The sequence below is a fragment of the Paralichthys olivaceus genome, chromosome 24, assembly GCF_024713975.1.
Source record: "Paralichthys olivaceus isolate ysfri-2021 chromosome 24, ASM2471397v2, whole genome shotgun sequence".
NCBI classification, from domain to species: Eukaryota; Metazoa; Chordata; class Actinopteri; order Pleuronectiformes; family Paralichthyidae; genus Paralichthys; species Paralichthys olivaceus.
In genome coordinates, this window is record NC_091116.1 from 11,532,355 (window position 1) to 11,552,222 (window position 19,868).

The 19,868-nt window shown below is 43.1% G+C and overlaps 1 protein-coding gene and 1 non-coding gene across 3 annotated transcripts; one reads left to right on the plus strand and one right to left on the minus strand.

Annotated features, from left to right (window-relative positions):
- Nucleotides 1-408: 408 nt before the first annotated feature.
- Nucleotides 409-19,648, minus strand: LOC109640458 (cilia- and flagella-associated protein 47). 2 transcript variants are annotated; one of them, XM_020104468.2, is made up of 49 exons: nucleotides 19,354-19,648; nucleotides 18,716-18,879; nucleotides 18,475-18,590; nucleotides 18,216-18,354; nucleotides 17,876-17,960; nucleotides 17,616-17,756; nucleotides 17,094-17,254; nucleotides 16,800-16,903; nucleotides 16,397-16,626; nucleotides 16,107-16,308; nucleotides 15,693-15,912; nucleotides 15,277-15,429; nucleotides 14,976-15,183; nucleotides 14,774-14,870; nucleotides 14,393-14,609; nucleotides 14,044-14,288; nucleotides 13,786-13,916; nucleotides 13,463-13,585; nucleotides 13,243-13,374; nucleotides 12,971-13,048; nucleotides 12,322-12,469; nucleotides 12,042-12,121; nucleotides 11,116-11,314; nucleotides 10,838-10,923; nucleotides 10,445-10,661; nucleotides 9,854-10,079; nucleotides 9,018-9,135; nucleotides 8,586-8,716; nucleotides 8,119-8,219; nucleotides 7,837-7,956; nucleotides 7,527-7,737; nucleotides 7,319-7,390; nucleotides 7,102-7,239; nucleotides 6,687-6,768; nucleotides 6,498-6,593; nucleotides 6,160-6,346; nucleotides 5,853-5,950; nucleotides 5,284-5,400; nucleotides 4,593-4,727; nucleotides 4,057-4,169; nucleotides 3,592-3,742; nucleotides 3,286-3,374; nucleotides 3,058-3,144; nucleotides 2,103-2,167; nucleotides 1,828-1,961; nucleotides 1,461-1,566; nucleotides 1,136-1,371; nucleotides 884-1,025; nucleotides 409-583 (listed from the first exon to the last, which is right to left on the minus strand). In XM_020104468.2, the coding sequence occupies exons 1-49, from the start codon at nucleotides 19,495-19,497 to the stop codon at nucleotides 441-443; spliced, it is 6,918 nt and encodes a 2,305-aa protein (XP_019960027.2). In that variant the 5' UTR covers nucleotides 19,498-19,648; the 3' UTR covers nucleotides 409-440. The 2 variants fall into 2 exon arrangements, with proteins under 2 accessions (XP_019960027.2, XP_019960026.2); XM_020104467.2 differs by having other exon boundaries at nucleotides 7,527-7,749.
- Nucleotides 16,957-17,028, plus strand: trnad-guc (transfer RNA aspartic acid (anticodon GUC)). Its single transcript has one exon. It is a non-coding gene; the product is annotated as a tRNA-Asp (tRNA).
- Nucleotides 19,649-19,868: the final 220 nt, after the last annotated feature.

Consider the following 19,868-nt stretch of genomic DNA (forward strand, 5'->3'; position numbering starts at 1 on the left):
TCACTCAATGGGAAGTTGCGAGGAGGAGAGAGTTGAAGCGGTGACAGCGCTAACAGGGTCAGTGGCCGGGGGGCGCATTGCATCCACAGTGGTTTCGCACTACCATAGAGAATGACCGGAAACGATTCAGAGCCAATTAGAGGTGTTAGCGGGAGGCCCGGGTTCGATTCCCCGCCAATGCAACGATCTTTTTCAATTTTCTTTTTGTAACCCATCTGTGACATCATGAGGAAAACAAGACACTCACTCTTTCTGTAACACTTCTATTAACATGGAAGAAATACATTCATTTAAAATCAAATGCATTTAGGTGACCTCTTAACAGGCACCACACACACAGACTGAGTCATACATGAGACTTGGATTCTGTGTCAGTGACCATAAACTCAGGCAACAAGAAGCAATCCATCATTTTTTCACAGGTTTATTAATCTCCGATATCAGATGGTAAAGACCTGTGATGTAACCAGCGCCTCCAGCATGTAGACCCTAATATCACACGAAGACTTCAGGACAACCTGACATGCAAATCTTCCCACACAGTCTGCCTGGAACCGTAACGGAATGTCCACATAGCCACAATCTGTTGAGTTAAGGTAGGACAAGGTATTCAGGGGAGGGGGAACAGTACACAATCACAGCAGGAGAGTTTTAATTCATATAAGTAAAGCTTCTTTCAGACATGGACTCTTGGAAATTGGGTCAAGACATGTTGAAATATGTCCTGAATATTTACGCGAAGGGTGGCAGTCTGACATCTCCGACAGCATCTTCTACAAGTATGACACCTCTTCTATATTTCCTGACCATTTTACTAGGGGCTGGCAGGAAAAGTTCCAGAAAATGTCTGGTGCAACTTTGCTGCACTCTGGTGTGTACGTACCTGTAGGATCCTCCCATGGTACATTGGTGTCGTCTGTTATAGGTATTTCAACAGTACTGGGTAAAGTGAAGTACTGGGGCAAAGAAACCTCAACACTATATGTAACCACTCTACAGTGGTCAGCACCACTCAACAGCTGGGCCTGATCGAAAACAAGAAGAGAGGAGGTTTACAAAAATAAATGTAGAGACAACAAAGAAAACATTTCACAATAGTGATGTGAAAACTTCTGCCTTTCCACCAACCACTCACCTGCTTTCCAGAGAGCGTCTGTGTGTGTGACTGTTGATTGAAGAGCTTGTGTATGGCTGTAGATGCCCTCACAGTGCTACTACACAATGTGTGTGTCAGCATCCGCCTCCTGTGTTCCTCTGCGCTCATGCTTTGCTGACCCCAGATGGCCAGAGCTTGCTCCCGGGCCATATTGATCAGCGGCACACGCACCATCTCCTCGCACACCTGCTCCACTCTGCAGCGTAGACTTAGCACTGATACACACACAGAAAAACATCAGTGTTTGATTTACTTCTCATATCAATACTCTACAGCTACAAAGACAAACATGTCAGGCTCCTACCAGAGTTGCTGGTGATGAAGACTATGTTTGAATTTAGCCTGGCGGTGAGCGGGGAAGGAAGAGGCAATTCTGCTGTGGCCTTCACCATATAGACCATGTCGCCTACCTACACACACACACACACACACACACACACACACACACACACACACACACACACACACACACACACACACACACACACACACACACACACACACACACACAATGTTGTAAATGAATTGTAATCTGCCACATCGGTTGTTATCATTTTGAGATCCTAAACATAACATGGTTTTGTCCCCAATAGGTCAAACCAACCCTATTTCACTGGTATTGAGTGTGAATTGAAAGACAGCCCTGACAATGACAAAACAGACACACTGACCTGCGGGCAGACGAGCAGCACAGAGCCGTACTTGGTGCCTGGGTAGAGGGGCAGATAGTGGATGTTCAGAGTGTCTGCTTGGCCTGACTTCAGACAAACGCTCCCCACGGCACTCAGGAACTCACTGCCTTCACCTGTACACACAAATATATACATATATTTATATATATCAACCACGACTTAAAACAAATCAGACATGGTAAAAAAAGTATTCAAATATAGACATTAATTTTGGGTGGCACAGGGTACAGAGCACGTGTGCACTCTGTACTCACTGAAAGCTGAGGCGTTCCCTTCCACATCCTCCCCACTTCTCATGTCTGAAGTCGTCTTCTCGTTCCTGAAGGATGAAAAATATACCCATTTATACATCACATCAGAATAACTGATTTAGGTGAACAACTGATGACCTACTTCAAATCCTCTTGGTCAACTCCTGATTAGAAAGAGGAGCTGCGATGTCCTAGTGTGAAGAGGACTCAGGTGACGAGAGATGCATACCAACCAGCTATTCTAAAGGACAAGCCAGGACTCTCCTGAGGAGCAGCCTCAAGGTTTCCTTCACTGTCTGCAGCAGTGACTGGCAGAATAAGCTTGAGATTGAGTAAGTTCCTGTAAAAAAAACTTCTACTGTATATAATGTGGGAAGTCTGTCTGTTGCTGGCTTGTATTCTGTGTGGTCGTGCTCCCTGTACCATGTTATCATGGTCTTGGTGCAATCAAATGAAAAAAGAAAAGTAAGTCTGCGCTTGCCACCAAATGTGTATATTTACTATAAACTGATGCAAAATGTTCTGATCTGTGTGGCTGACATTTTAATTACAGTCAAGGAATCAGATGAAGAGAAGGAAACCAACAAGGAATCGAATCTACAAACAAGTGTTGTCTGTGTGTGTAGAAAAAGCCTGATGTATCTTCATCTGTGCTGTAGAGCTGCATTGTTAAAAAACTATTAAAAAGGCATCAGTGAGCCACACCACTGCACTGCGTGACATGTCCCTCATAAACATGGACACAAAGGCTTTAATCTGTCTCACTTAAATCACACACACGCTTCCTGATACCACAAACACTCCACCAAGGTCTGATTCATGTGCAGTTGAAAAGTGTTTAGAATAAATGATAAAACCAGCTGTTTGGAAAGGTGTGTTGAAGTCAAGTTCAAGTGTGTGTGTGTGTGTGTGTGTGTGTGTGTGTGTGTGTGTGTGTGTGTGTGTGTGTGTGTAATACTTGGCTGTGGAGGAGGCCTGTTGAATGAGGCTGTCTTTTTTCTTTTCAGGCTCCAGGGGGTTGAACGTAGACTCCACCAGCACCACCCTAACACACATTGCATTCATCGTTGTACATGGGAGGTGACAGATACAGTGTATACAGTCTCAACCCTGGATAAACAAAACCAATGCAATCAGTTTTAAGCTGGATCTACTAGGTGGCAATCATGTGTGTTCTGACACCGACCTGAACCTAGCTTCCTTATTGAAAGGATTGGTTATTAGAAGTTGGACCACTCTCAGCTCATAGCATGGTGACACACACTTGACTGTTTTCTAAGGACAGGATACAGAAGCAGATTATTTGTCATTTAATTGTTTCACTATGTATGAAGAATAAGTCCTCTGGTTGATAATATATTTAAAGCATGATATCTGACAGACAGAATTGCTAGTGAGTGACTTGGTCAGACAGAGATTCAGTAATATAAAGTCAGTAATATTTAACAATAGCACAACGGTCAGTCAGGGGGCTTTGGTTCGATATACTCACTGTGGGTGTGATGTGACTGACATGGGTCTTTAGATTGAAGGCGAGAGTGGTGGCACTCAGACCGAAAGTAGAGCTGGAGATGAGCAGCAGCACTGCCTCCATGGGCTGCAGGAAGGAGCAGTGATACTGGACTGTCAGATCAGTGCTCACCCTGTGAAAATAGCCAACGACAGTATCTGTGCTTATTTAGCACATGAGATACCAGTATCTGTAATTGGTGCAGACTACAAAGGAATGCAATAGTTGCATAATTTCTATTTTATTGCACTAGGCTTATTATGCTTGAACCTGAAAACTACTGTGGACTGTTGTTAATATACCATGGGTGTCCTGAGCAGATCGTTCTGAGCATTAAAATCAAGATTATAGGTTGGGATGAAAATAATCAACCCCCCCAAGGCGAGGTGACAGTGTGTCAGGTACGGTGTGGGACAGTGTGGTATAATATGGTACAATGTGACATACTTTGGAAGAATGGTGACAGTAGATCCATCTGGCAGGGAGAAGAGATGGGCGTCCTCTCCTAAAATGAAGGCCTGGTATTTGACAGGCTTAGAGGAGAGACTTTTCAGTCGAACCTGCAGGACAGACAGAGACAGAAACAGTATTATACATACAACTTAAACACAGGTGTATAAAACTGCAACAGGCAGACAAACACTGCTTTCAGAAAACAATACTACAATATGTGAAAAACCGACTGATCCATCTTTGCTCGTGTGTAATGTAGCCAACAACATGGATCATTAACTAGATGTATATTTGTCTGTGTGTGTAATCCTGTGTGTGTTTGTGTGGATGAGTCCATAATCCTATTAATGTGTGACTATAATCCAATCATTGCGTGCCTGTATGTGTGATCCCATTTGCAGTGTTTGCATGTGCAAGTCCATCTTCAGTCTTGACAGTGCTCATTTGTTTTATTTAAGGCATGTATCTAAGATCAAATACTATTTGTGTGTGTGTGTGTGTGTGTGTGTGTGTGTGTGTGTGTATGTTACCTGCGTGCTGAAAGTGCTGTGCAGGCTTCCTGATAGAGTGATAGTGTTAAGTGGCAGGTACTGAGGCAGTCTCTCATACAGGTGAACGCACAGCATTAACATCTGCACTGGATTTGGATCTGACAAATCTGTGGGCTGAATGCACACACAAACACACATACAGGGAAAGTCACAACAGGAAGTGCTGCATAATTTCCATTATCATGAGGATATATTCATGATGTATTCAATCATGATGGTCATTAATGCAGTAATTGATAAATGTCTCTGCCAATATAATTATTATGTATATTGAGAATAAATGAGAATTTAGTGCAATTGATTGATCATGTACATCTGTGTTGGAAATGCATGTGCATCTGTACATAGATGACAATAATGTGATATTAATATGGAGTTACTCATACAGCATGTTAAATTCTATCTACTTGTCCATGAAGTGGTTGTTGCTAGACTTCAGATGGGTGATCCCTATAGGTGACAGCTCTGGTTTATGTTACAGGAATACAATTCTAAATCAGTCAGGGACCCTTTTATTCAAAGTACTAAAAACAAAAGGTCAATATATTGTACTTTTCCAATCAACTTGAAAGCATATATATGAAATGGATTGCAGATACATAAGGAAGCAACGTTTTGTAAATCATTCTAGTTAGATATAGATAAAAACCATAGATGTACTGGTTTTTACCTGGATATTTATGTTGAGAGAAAGTGCAGTTAAGGACTGGACCACTATGATGTTGTTGTGGAGGATCTGCTCCAGGCTGCTCGGTGTGGTGTACATCCTCCGGAAGTGGCTGCAGACCTAATAAGAAATATAATTGGTAAATAAGAAATATAACAAGGCTCATGTGTAATTTGTCTTTTAATTGGATGATCTCTCTAGTTTCTCTCTCTCTGTCGCCCGTCACAGACTGCTCAGCAGTAACATGTGACTAGATTGAGAATTGACTTGGCTTATCAGGGTTCAAAGATAATTTTGGAATTTTGTTGAAATCTTACTTGAGCAAAACACATCTACTGGCTAATTACACTACTAAATATTCAGAGGCAGCTTCACCCCCCCACATACATTTACACACACACACACACACATTCTGGTGATTTGCATGATAAGAAGCCTCCCTAATCACAGTGCCACTTAACAGGCATTAACCACCATCCCTCTCTGACTCACAGACACACAAAATGGTCTACGCACACGCACGCGCACACGCACACGCACACGCACACACACACACACACACACACACAGACCAGATAAGGGCAGTAGGCAGCAAGCAGAGCAGCGAGCACCAGTCCATCTGTCAGGTCAAGGTCAAAATTCACTATCCAACGTGCTGAAGGGTCGCCACCTGCCAAACATTAACGATGCAAACCAACGTCAGAATCAACTGGTCCTAAAAGGATTCTAACCTCAAGCCTTACAGGAAAATAATACATTACTATCCTGTGAGGAAGAAACACTTTAAAGCAACAGCGCCCTCTGCAGCCACATGTGGTGATTGAATCTCTTTGGCTCTGATGAAGTGGTTTTTATGTGCGTGTGTATATTGTGACCTACCTGGACCCCAGACAGTTTTCCTCATGTTCTGGAAGTGCTTGTTGAGCCACGAGAGCAACTGGAGCTCACAGGCAGAATACACATTACTGGTCATAGGCTGTGTGTTGACAGTGTGGATCCCATCTACGTCTTCCTGGTTCAGAATTGTATTCAGACCGCTCTCTGACACACGACACAAGACAAATACCTGGGCATGTGCAGGGGAATATAATAGTGGTATTAAACAAGACAGAACCATGAGCATCAAAATGTTCTCAGGCTTCCATTAAATTATTAGAAATACAATAGACTACAGCTGGCAGTGAAAAAATAGAGAGAGCCAGATAAATGTTTTTCACCTTGTATATCTGCAGCAGCACATCGGTCCAGGATCGTTTGCTCAGAGACTCATAATCTACACTGCTGTAGTCCAGACCACGTTCTTCCTCATTTGACTGAGTAACACACACACACACATATGGCAAAAGAAGATGTAAATATACTGTAAATGTACAAGTCTGTGTCTGAAATGTTGTGTGTATTTATACCTGCAGGGAGCACCAGTGTTTAAACTCCTGCACATCGAGCAAATACTCTGGTCTGATGTGCCACAGACAGGCTCCCTGCACCCTGAACACACAGTTACAACAAACTGACAAATGACTGCGGTGCGAAGAAATGTCCCAATAGAACATATTCTCCTGCTGTGTTCTTCATAACAACTAATGTGTCTGTTACATTATTAATCCTTACAACTTATTAAGCATTAAAAGAGTTTCACTTCATTTCAAATTGGCTCATTCCCAGTATTTTCATAGTTTATTATTTCTCTGAAGGTTTTACCTTGTTCTACTATGTTCTATTAGTAGGTCAGGTTTTGTTTTCGATTGACTTTTGCATGGACATGACTCAGGCTCTTATTCAAACGCATTGCAGCAGTGTATCTGTGTTTATAAAGCCTACCTGAGAAAAGCAAGCATAGCTTCATGCTGTTTTAACAGCTGATAGGTCCGCTGGTCTTTATCTGTAGAAAATGCCTCACAGAGAGGAATTCCAGGAATCTTTTTGGCTGTCAGGTGATGAAGCATGTCCATTACAGACCTAGATGCAACAACACAACAGTTATGACCCTATCACTAAATCTAGTATTTTCCTTGACCAAATTCAAACACACACTCACCTGTAGTCTATATTTTGGCTGACGCGGTAAGTCCTTCCACTGGAATGATTAATTTGAGTTTCTGACACAACTCTGTAGGGAGAGTGGGACAAAGACTAATTCATGTGACAGACAAACAGACAGGAAAGATGGTAAAAGAGAGATCGAGAACAGGGCGGTAATTCAAATGTGGCCTGTGAGCTAAATTATTGGCAAATCTAGAGTATACCTTCTGAGTGAGTGTGGCACAGAGATAGGGTGTGTTCCGTTCGGCCAGCCAAAGAGACTAAACCACCTCTCCACAGCCAATAATACATTCTGGTGATACAGTCCTTCGTCTGAGTGGGCATTAGGGAATTCTGGGATGCCGGGATTGTCCGTCTGTCTCTTTGGAGCAACTTCTTCATCCCTGCTGCTCTGACCACTCACGCTGTCACTGCCTGGAAAAGAGTCTGATGAGGACCGATACACACACTGTTGAGAGATGGATTCAAAATATTATAAGCACACAAGAATGTGGTGCATTTCTTTTTTTTGACCTGAGCCTGAGTTCTTGCTTGTTGAGCTGTTGTGGTCAAATGTGGAGGAGGATGAAGCTAGGCCAGGAGCAGGACTTGGTGTTTGATAGCGCTGAAGGATCGCCTCCTCAGCTGTGGCTCCTACATGACAGTCACACAATAATAAATAATAAAAACATGTACACAGATTTATTCAGACGCTTTTTGGGTGATACTATTGAGAGATCTACTTCTACAGTTCGTTTTCTAAACACTGTACATACATGGTGCAGGAATGTGTGTTTGTGGATATTATACAGTTACCAGTCTTGACAACTATCTGTTGCTCAGAGCGGTGCAGGGCCATGTAGGGCCAGACTGTCAAGAGGCAGTTGTCAGCGATTGCATTCAACTTAACCTTAAACCTGTTAGGAGGGCGGCAGAGTTAAGGGGAAAAAAGAGTTGGTACTTTTCATTTGTAATGTTATGTTTTTATATATCTATATATCTATATGTAGATGTGAAGGGACATGACAAGGACAGGACTGAAAGTTTTCTAGTGAGGCCCAAAATTGTTATCATTCATCTCACTTGACATTTTCAGTACCAAACCCAGATAACGGCTGTGTAGAAACCGAGAAACGAATGGGTTTTTGAACTAAATGGTCAGAGCCAAACTCTGATGGAAAAACAAGAAGCCCTCTCCATTTACTCATTTGCTCAAGCCCTGACAGACAGGTCACCATAGTAGGAAAAGATTTGAGGAGCGGTGTGATGAAGTTATTAGCTACCTGTTGTTGAAGTGCTGTTCAGTGAACGTGATATTTGTGCAGAGGGAAAGAGGAACAGCAGAAGAGCAGGACACACTGCAAATCAGATAGGTCACATTGGCTTCCTGGCTTCTAATACCTATTGGGTGGCTCTATACAGACAAAATAAAAAAGCGGGTAATTTCAGTTACACATAGCTTTTTTTTCCAGTGTTGGTCATCTTATCCCTCTGTCGATTCAGTGACAGATCAGGTTTCACTCACACTGCTACAGAAACATAACAGACCAACAGCACAGTCCTCAGAAGACTGCCTCGGAAATGCACAATTCTAACAAGACATGGAAACTAGAGGGAGCAACTTTGTAAGTGAAATTCAAACCAAATACATATTTAGAAGTAAATACATGAGTCCACTTAAAGGATTTAAACTGGTCTGACTACAAGGACTTTACCTGGTCCTGTTTTTGGACACGGAGGCAGTTACCCTCAGGAAAGATGACGGACACAGGATGCATCTCTGTCCCATCCTCCAGTTCCATCTTATCCACTTCAGCAGATATCCTGGTCCCACTTCAAACGAAGAAGTTTACAACAAAAAGAAGTAGATATTACTGTGATAACACTGTTGTGTGTAAACCACTGTGGTGGCAAGATGAAAAAATGGAAATTCTAAAACTCTGTATACGACACAGAATTGGAATTTGTACCACCTTTTGCACACTGCTTGTTGGTTCATTTCTTGAGTGTGTAAACAGAACCCTACATATGTTTTCTTAAGAAGAAGAAAGATCTTTATGCATGCAGAGTTCTCATTTCAGTCATTGGGATGTGGGTCGGAAAATGCTGCCAGAACTGTAAGAGTACTGCCAGATTTCTGTCCACTCTGAAAGCCGAACAACAATGAAACCGCATAGGAATGGGGATTAGCTTGTTGGCCTAAAATGGAAGCAAAATCCAATACAAGTAGAGACCTGCCAGTTAATGAGTCCTGGCCTGATTGATAAAAATCCCACTGAAATAAATAATGTGGTGAGAAAATCAGCAGCTCTTTTCTACCTCTGCATTCATTTACTGTATCTCCAGTGGCTTGTCCCAGCTGGTGAACTGCCACACGCTCGGAGAATGCACATATAATACAAATCTATAATTGTTGTCAGTTTGCCCAAAGAGCTGACAACTACATCTGTGATTGTTCTCTACTTGTATCAATCCAAATTATTCAAACGTAGGAATTAATAAAACTGTAACTGGATCAGATCTTAGGAGACAACTGTGTGTGTGAACTAACCTTGGATATCCCACAGCCACTAGGGTGAGTTTGGCCGTTGCATTGCTTTCCAAGGGTACTGGGTGAAGCAGGATTTGAGGGGGGTGGAAGGTGATACTAGGAAGCTGGACAGTAATAGTGATGGCCAGCTCTTGGTAGGGCTGATGTTCCTCCTCTTGTTCCATCCCCTCTCCATCCTTACGTCCCAAGTACAGAGGGAGGGACAGTTTGATTAATCTGTCAGACACTAAGAGAGAAAAAAGAAAAAGAAAGATGTTACCTGAATGTAACTCCAGTTTTATAAATACATGTGTAACCCACCATTGTGCAAAAGTCCTATAACACATGGTGGTTGCTTCTGGTCTTGAGCTAGTGCTACCAATGGATATTGAAAGAGAATCGTGGTACACTCAACAAAGCTGTGACACATGTTATTTCTTATCCAGTTTTCCCTCTGACATGTGTGTGGAAAAGGGAGTCAGCATGTGTGAGAGAGAAAGAAAACTATATTCACAATGATCCAATTATGCATGTGTGAGACAGGAGAGGGCAGCAGGAGATGAAGTGATCCATCATAATGTGTTTGTGAGTGTGAGTGTAACCATTTCTCACCTGTTCTGATCGCCTCAGGCCTGATGCTGACCGCAACGCAGATGGACAGGCTGGGCTCCAGACAGCCAGATGATGGAGTCACTGTACATAGCTCACACTCTCTTCTGTCCTCTGTTGGTGCTGCTATTGCACTGCAGTCAAACCACCAGTGCAACTTCTTACTGATGATCCCACGCCAACAAACACTGTCTTCACACGCTGCTTTCAGCTCCACTGTCTAGAGCGTGACAGAGAGATATAACAAAATCAGAAAAAGAAGAAAATCATGATAGAATTATAAAAATAAGAGATAACAGCAAAAATGTGAGATGATAATTAATCGATGGTTAATGAGAGAAGGTGAAAACATGAAAATGAATGAAAGAAATCCAGTTAGAAAGCTGAAGTTGATACCTGAGTATAAACATCAGACTGTGATGCCAGAGGCTCCAAGTGGAGCTGTAAGCTTGACGGGGACATTTCCAGTGGGGCACACAGCACTAAAACATTTTTTAAAAACAGCAAGGGAGCAAAAACATTATGTAACTGCACAAACCTAATGCCATGTGTGAGATGTGTTCTGTACATATACAATTTAACCATGTTTGAGCTGTGATTATGTTTCATTCCAGCAGAAACACACAAATAAAGGGGTGTTAACAAATACACAGCTCCACATGAGTGAACCGCACCTGTGGCCTGTATGCACGGTGACCGTTGTGTCGCCATGGTGACAGAGCGGGTGTTTGGCTGAACCATGTGCTTCCAGCTGACAGCTGACAGAGAGGAGGAGGTGGGTGTGGAGGACGGAGTAGGGAGAGGAGACAGAGAACCAGTTGGCCATCTCACTCCGTTGACCATCAGCGGCAGGTCGAAGTCGTAACTGGCTGCCTATAGGAAGACATTTCCATAAGTTCATGATTCAGAGCAATGGTTTTGGTTGATGCTGCAGCGATACACCAATGAAATTAAAGTTCACAACAGCATCTCAACCACCTGCTACTCTCTGATTACCACCTGTTTGAGATCCAATGTCATATTTGTACTTGTCATCACAATATGCCACCTGCACCGCATTTAGCCATCTCTCCCTGCCCACGCTGCTAGGTGGGGCACGCCTGCACGACCAAAGGGTAGCCAATGAATTTTGAATGTCACGGGTTAAGTACATAAAAAAAGCAATTACTGAAAAACAGAGTGAGATAACACACAAACAGTTTTAATCTTGTGACAGTACAAACACCTTTTATGTTGGTTTTTAAAACCCCAGAGAATCATTTTATGTGAAAAAATGAGTGCTTGATTTCAGGTAGAGGTGAACAAAGCATCAGTTACTTCCGCACTAACAGTTGCAGACAGATTGTATCAGCTGTAGCTAGCCAAATCACTCCATTGCTTTTTAAACATCTTGCCAAAGGGCTGCAATTTCAAATGAACCATCTGGTTCACACTGGCTCAATCATGGTTTTTAAGGTATGATTGGACAATTGCTCATGGGGGAAGGCTTTAGGAGATGGCAACTTGTGAAGGCTAAGTGTGCATTTAATCAGATCTTATCAATCTTTATGAAACTCTATCTACTATAACTATTCTGGAAGATTTGATGTTGAAACATCACCTGTGTGGGTGAGAAGATAAGAGAGCAGTCCTTCGTCTGGTAGCCCTGCACTTCCATCACACTCACACCTGGCTCCTTCTCTGCTTGTAAAAATGAACAGAAGCAATCAAGCAAAATTCAGTAAACACAAAACAATATGAAATGCAATAATACAATACTGTGTTTCATTAATAAAACCTTTATAAGAACATATCACCCACACACCCCATATATTAACTCTGATCCTGTGTGAAATGCTGAGTGAGTGAGTGAGTGAGTGAGTGAGTGAGTGAGTGCTTACTGTGCGAGGGCTGAGGCAGCTGGAGAGTGAAGTCTGCATATTGTGATAGGTTGAAGGTGACCCTGGCTGCGGCTGATGAGCAGTTTGTCAGAGTGAAAGGTATCGCCCGCCGAGAACCTGCATGGACGCCATGGAACTGGAAATGGGACTAAAGAGAGGGAGGGAGGGGATGAGAAAAAACAAAGGGATTCCAAAGGTAAACCAAAGTGGCATTAAGGTTTTAAAAATACTTTTACCCAGGCACATAATTTGAATCCTATTAACCTCATTTGGAGCTAAACAGCAGAAATCACAGTTGTCTTGGTTCCAGTTTCAACATGTTAAATATACAATATACTTTGGAAAAGATGGCCTCTCCATTACTCAAGGGAAAATGTAGTTGATCTGCCCATTACTTGATGTATCAGCAGAGTAAAAGCTGGACAAGATTCTTAATGTCTTTGTGATGTCTGATTTTAATCTGTCTGCTGCTCCGGATTTTTATGGGGAATAAATGTTTCATGGGTTATTTAGTACTGGGGTGAGATAAATTATGCTTTTACAAGTTAATGTGTGTAGTTTTGACAAATGGGCTGACGTTTGAGTCTATCATCTGCTGATACAGACAAAGTATAAACAATACATCAACTCATCACACACAGACACTCACCACACTAATGTCAACATTTGGAGGCTCCACTGATCCACCAACCCTCAGCTCAATGGACTTCATGCCCCTCAGAGCAATCTGTAGTGCATACACATGCCTAATGTCAGTTGCTCTGTGTTCCACACATGAATACACACCATCGTAATATGAAAACAAGAAATTCTCTCGTGGGATTCTGGAGATATTGTGTTCAAGAGAATGGTACGGAGGGACAACCTGCTGGAGGTGTGGAGGCATAACAGAGTCCTCACATCTTTCCATCTCTCTCTCACCTCCACTCTGGTGTCAAACTTGATGACAGAATCAGGGCTGAAGTGGATGTTGAGCACAGCTTGCCCCCGACTTGGCACCCCGCCCTCACATGGACTCACCACCAGGCCTGGCAGAGGGCACACATCTAGCACCTGCCTCGGACAGACAGAGGGACAGTCTTGTTGTTTTGCCATCCTTTGTCATAAACAAGTAACTTTGTGTGTGTGTGGGGGGGGGCACCTGATAGTAGGCATGGTTCTGTCCAGTGTTGTGTAAGATGGCCGTTCTGACAGAAGTCATGTTGAGAGGCACTGATCCAAACATCACCTGTTTCTCTGCAAGTTGGACACTCGTGGTTCCAACCTGAGAGAATGGCACACATTTCTATTACTGACATATGTTATTGTTCAAAACATGTGACGGCACACAAAGCAACTTTGGAACAGCCAGAAAAGTGAATAGTTAAAAGGGAGCTTGGAGTGTGCATACATTCGTTGTAGTGTTATTCAAAACCTATAATACAAAGGAGTAAGTCAGACATCTTTCTAATTCTAAGGACAGACCTTGGCAAAACAGTGCAGGCGTTGTGTGTTGCCTTCGTGGACACACAGGTCAAAGTCTCCTTCTGCCGGGGAAGAGAAGGAGGGATGCCACACCACGTCACAGTCCAATTCCCTGTATGGCTCCACTGTACCTAAAGAGGATGGAATATATTTTTCATATCAGTTCCAAAACCTATGGGCAAATATTTGAATTAAAAATGCTTGTACACAGAACACACAGTATATATACACAGTAAAACAGAGTGGCACTTGTCGTACCTGTAGCTGGTCGAATAGAGAACAGGACGCCATTCTCTGTGACTATTGGTCTCCATTTGAATTCTGCGGCATGGTTACGATGGTTTCGAAGTGTAACTGAACTTCTATATCCCGACTGGGCAAGTAAGGTGGGGGTGGAACGGAGCACCAGCAGGGCAGTGGACAGTTCCAGAGCCAAGGGGACAACCTGAGCCTGGACTAGTATCTGACCAGGGTGCTGCTGGTTTACAGTGTAGGACACAGGTCTGGAATAAAGAAATACACACCTATAATGTACATATAATGCATCGCAGCAGAAATCAATGATTTCCATGAAATGAAAGTATATTGAGCTGCTTCCTCCTCCAACCTGTAGAAGTGTCCCAACTCGTTGCTGTGAAATGTCAGAGGTAAGGTGTTGCAGGAGCGGGGGGGCAGGACATGGGAGAGAGGTGAGGAGCCCTGCAGTTCAGGACGGTCCATCTCCAGCTGCACCCAGACATACACTGATAGATGATTGGTCAGCTCCAGCTTCTGAACACACACGGACCGCACACACACTTCACCAAAGTCCACTAACGATGGACCTAATGAGAAACCAGAGAGATTTTAACATTTGTGTAATATGTTAGCAGATCACATTCCTTACAGAGAGTGTAAAGAGCAAGAACAAGATACACTGCTACACATCATTTGTTCTCAGCTTTTTGTTGGAGACAGTGACTCAAGCACTTTAAATTGAATCTCTAACCTATGACAACTTGGTAGAGTTCCTGAGCTGTCAGAGTCCTGCTGCAGTCTGCCATCTCCTGGCTGTTAGAGGGAACTGCACTCATTACTTCTGAGACCTGAATGCAAGGGAAAAAAGAAAGGTTTGGCTTTAGCAAGGAAATCGTACATGTGGAAAGATGGACTCATCTGTTAACTATAATTAATGCTTCCTTTGACCTCACCTGACTTTTGGCCTGCAGGGTGATGGATGTCTTGTCTTCTGGGCAGCTGCATTTGGTTTGTGTGAAAGCACCACTATACTTAAGCATTGTTTTAGAGATCTCACTACTCTCCATGTCCGTGATACAAAGTTTTGGGGGAACAAGTCCTTGGGAAGGCACAATCCCGATGTCCACCTCCTGTAACACTTTTTCCTGCAATCTAGCATGGCTACAAAAAGACAAATATTCAATTTGAAGGGTCCGTCTAACCACATATTCGAGTTAGATGATATTAGGTGTTAAAAACTGCAACAACTGCTACCTCTTCTTCATTCTCGACAGCCGTGTTTCCCTGAGCTGTTTGATGAGTTCTGTGTAAATCTGTCGATTTTGCTGTCTCTGCTCCTTCTCCTCCTCAGTGAAAGCATACTTGGTGTTCACATAGAGATAACAGGACTGATCAGTAAAGGCGGCCCTGAAATGGATAGATTATTTTTTTAACCCCGTAACAACAAAATAACAGCAATGAAAATGTAGTCTAGAGTCTAGAAACCACAAAAAATGTCAAAAGCTAATTGTAAGTGTTTTTAACAACATATGTGTCAAAGTAACACGATGCAAGAGTTGCTCTCATGTCCACTCATGAGCTGTCCACATTAGCTCCACAGGTTATTCATGCAGAGACCCTCCAGATGATGAACCAGGTCGGCATCGTACAGTGTGTTTCTTTAATCTTACCTGTATCGTCCGTGTGAGGGGACAGGCCTCATGTCAGAGGCCCTGCTGTTTGGAAAGGCCAGGGACTCCTCCTCCTCTGCATTTTTACTCCTCTCCCTATGATCTTGTGTTTTGTTGGTGCTGAGGACATCAGCACGTGCCCTCACATGACAGCAAGCCAGACTCCTCGGCTGAACGTGAGGTGGTGACCAAGTTGATTTAGTCACTGCTCGAATGATGTCTGCGAAGCGGCCAGTCAGAACAGGACAGGTACATGTGGCAAGAGATTAAACAGGATGTTACATCCACTTATCCACTCACTGATCAAAGATACACACATCGTCTCTGTATATATTATATCTGCACTTTTTTAGCATAACATTTTCTTTGTGACACAAAATGTAATTGATTTAAGAAAAAACTTTGGGTTTTCACCGGGACTAGGTTTGGGCACGGCGTGGACAGTCTCACTGCAGCAGATAGCAGACAGGTATAGCGTGACTGTGTGGAAGCTACGAAGCTCAAGTTTAGTAACAGCCGTGTTGTCACTGCTCTGGTGAACATGACCTAAGACATCGAGCATCTGACACACCTGGAAGCTCCCTTGCTGCCGTGCAATGAAAGACAAAACTACATCCTGGGGAAATCAACGGAAAGAAACAAGTGTCACATTTATTGCTCTGTTTGCGTTTAGAAATGCATAATCGGATGAATCACTATCCTACCTGGCATTGCCCAGGGCCTATGGTGCCCCTGAAAGGTTCAGTGGTGAAATGTGCTAACTTGCGGAAGTGGAAATTGACGGGAAGTTGAGGGCAGAGGTTCTGCAGCACACACAGCAGCTCAACACGTTGGCCTGTCACACAGGGTGGGAAATCAAACCTTTGAGGAGGACTGGGTACCAGAGAGACGGGCAGCCCAGAGCCTGTCACTGCCAGTTCCACACTACTGTTGCCTAGTAACAAAAATATAGATAACATAAAGAAAGAGAAAGATATCATGATATCAATGTGACAACTTAGACAGTACATGAAATAATCAAATCAAAATATTCGTAAATTTAACCGAAACCAATTGTTGTGTTACATTATTTTGTGTGTGTGTTAATGTATGTGTGTGTTTGTGTACCGCTGTGGTGAGTGAAGCCATGTCTCCTCCCCACTGAGTCAAATAACAGGAAAAGACAATAGTCTCTCCGGCTGGCTGAGTGAACACGTTCCGTTGTTGACGCCCTGAAACACAAAGAATGTTGAAACCGCATGATTCCCTTCTCTGCCTCACCACCTCCTCGTTAGTATAGTGGTCAGTATCCCCGCCTGTCACGCGGGAGACCGGGGTTCAATTCCCCGACGGGGAGATTTGTTTTTGTTTTTTAACCACGTGTAACACATTACATACTTAAAACATGTTAGATCACGTTACCTGTTACGTAACGGGCTGAAGCACACTGCCACAGCTGTTGTGTCATATGCTCCCAGTCGACCATGCTGTGGTGCACACACCAACAGATCCTGAGCCGCTAGGCAGCACTGCTCCTCCCTCTCAAAGAGGGCGGCGTCTGTGCTCTTGCGTAGGTTGGTTCCCTACAAAGACTTCACTGTCAATGACTCGTTTTATTTCAGGGTGTCTACAAACTATTTCCTGTCAAATGTTGTGCTTTTTACGACCTTAATAACTGTGCAATAATCCGTTCTGTCTGTGCAATTCAATATGTAAACTGAAATCCTGTTGCACTGTATTTAATCTATTTACATGTATTATTTCTATTGTAGATCTGTTCTATTACCATGTCTTTTTATTGCATGTTTACCCCATTGTGGGACTAATAGAGGATCATCTTTACATCACAGTATTAATAAAGATCATTTTCCTGTTGTGAATGCATAATCACGTATTAGTTGAGCAATGGCTTCACACTGTGGCAGCACTGACTTCAACACTCACCAGTTCAGTCCCGGCAGCACTATCCTGAAGCAGGCAGACCCAGTCACAGGCCTGGGGGCCATTGTTTCTCAGAACCACATTCTTCACACAGGATGTCCCAAAATATACCGGCCCAAAGCGCAGACAGGCGAGTGAATCCCCCTGGTAAACAGCAAAGCATCGTACTTTTAGAAAACGTTTTCATAAACTCTACCACAAGGGGGCAGGGCATAAAGGTACACATTAAAATAATGGAGTATCACACATTTCCACTGGATTACCTTCAGGTCAGAGACCTCGAGCCGTTGATCCACCACTTCAGCCCTGATAGTAAGAGATACAGCAGAGCGATCCTGGAGTTTTATCCTGGGACACAGAGGGTGCACAACTGTTGCTCAGGATCACCACTGAAATGGTATATGCTCTATATACTCTATTTTGTACAAACACACATGTGTGTGTATATATATATATATATATATATATATATATACAGCAAATATTATGAAGTAATCTTCTTTGTTTATTCAAAAAATCTTCAATGGTGACATGGTGTTTTTGTGTCTTTTCAGTTTATGTACTTTAAAGTTTACAGTGTTTTGTTGAACTAGTGTCACTTACAGAGCCTTCTCATCAATTTGCATTGGTCTGTCTGTGCGTAGTTCAACTTTTAGCCACTGGGTGGCGCCCGCTGCAATGACTCCACTGAGAGGTGACAGTCTGATTGAAGGGTGTGCACTGTACTGCACTTGGAACACACCTATGAGACACACACACACACACACACACACAGAGTGTAAAACGAATCTCACTGCATTAGTGCATATTTAAGTTTCAGCTGATGAGAAAAGTTTCCCCATGGACGATGCTGCTCTTTTACCTGGAGCTGATCCTTGATTGGTTACAGGATGGTGTTTGCTGATTATCTGACTCCTGGCAGCAACACAACCAAAGTCTAATACCGAGTCCGTCAGGAGGGAGCAGGTCCTGGGAAACCTAGAGGTGTGGACACAGTGGAACTGAGTTGGTGTGAAAATAGACAAACAAAATCTGATTCACTGTCTCGTGGACGACATGTTTGGTCCTAGATAATAACAAGAAGTCGTGTCTGGACAGTTTACCCAAGCAATGGGACCTCAATGGTCTCCACATCGTCGATATGGATCAGAAGGCAGTCTCTGACCACCTCCTCTTTCTCTGGAGAGAACTGCAGCAGGACACTGACAGACAGACCAGGAGCCACAGACACGGCTGCTGCAGCCGCTGCTGCTGTGACCTGGAACAACTTGAGGAAAAGGGGGATTTAAAAAAGGAGCCAGATCAGATGAACATGCACAGGCCACATGTAAGAATAGTCAGTGAACACTGAGTGAATTAAAGGGGAAACTTTACAGGATATTAAACTAGTTTGAAACATCAGACACCTTTAAAATGAAATAAGCTGTTCAAATAACTATTACACACATTGATATTTGCACATCCTGTGTTTTCCTTAACAAAAATAAATGGATGGATGATTGATAGATAGATAGATAGATAGATAGATAGATATAGCTATGGATATATATAGATAGATACAGATAAAGAGATAAATAGATAGATACTAAACGACGAAGGTTGCTAGCTTACCGTGAACCACGCTTTTGGCTAACTAGCAATTAAGCTAATTTCAGATGTATCTAACGTTGCGTCGTTTTACAAAAAATGAATTCGTTAATTTAGTAAAGTTGTTAAAAGCCCATCAGGTGCAGACACTTACCCTCGTGGCGGGCTTCTCAATTCGGATCTTTTTCCGACTCTTGCCGATGTTCGTGGCCGTTAGCGTGGTCCTGTAAACCCGCCCGACGCTCACGTCCCTGAAGTCGACAAATGGCGGCTCAACTCGAAAACTGCCTGCGGCCATGATACGAGTCGACACCTAAGATCCACCTGGACACGTGAAATGTCAGTAAACTAATGTTTCCTGCCGGTGAAGTGAACATGGAGTCGTTTTCCTCCACATACCGATGCTCAGCTTTCTTGTTGCTGCACAGGTGGTTTCCAGGCAACGGCTGCTCTGCTTGTTTTACAACCCTGCGCAGTCCAGGTGGACGGAGCACGTGACACCGCTGCACACTACATCATGGTTTCTACTTTATTTAAGAAGGATCTGATGTTGTGACCAGCATCCAGACAACACAGTTTATCACTATTAATAATTATTATTCATGGTGCAAAGTGTTTTGTCTGCAAACAAGCCATTTTTCAGCTTATCCCCTCTTCTTCTTCAGGGCT

Bases quoted from the DNA above. Each gene is read 5' to 3' on its own strand.
- LOC109640458 (XM_020104467.2), bottom strand. From the start codon at position 19,497: ATGGCCGCAGGCAGTTTTCGAGTTGAGCCGCCATTTGTCGACTTCAGG. The intron at 11,315-12,041 runs GTGATGTTTCAA...GTCTTCCTATAG, and splicing joins TTATCTTCTCACCCACACAG to GCAGCCAGTTACGACTTCGA. The intron at 3,743-4,056 runs GTATGTCACATT...CTATTTTCACAG, and splicing joins ACTGTCACCATTCTTCCAAA to GGTGAGCACTGATCTGACAG.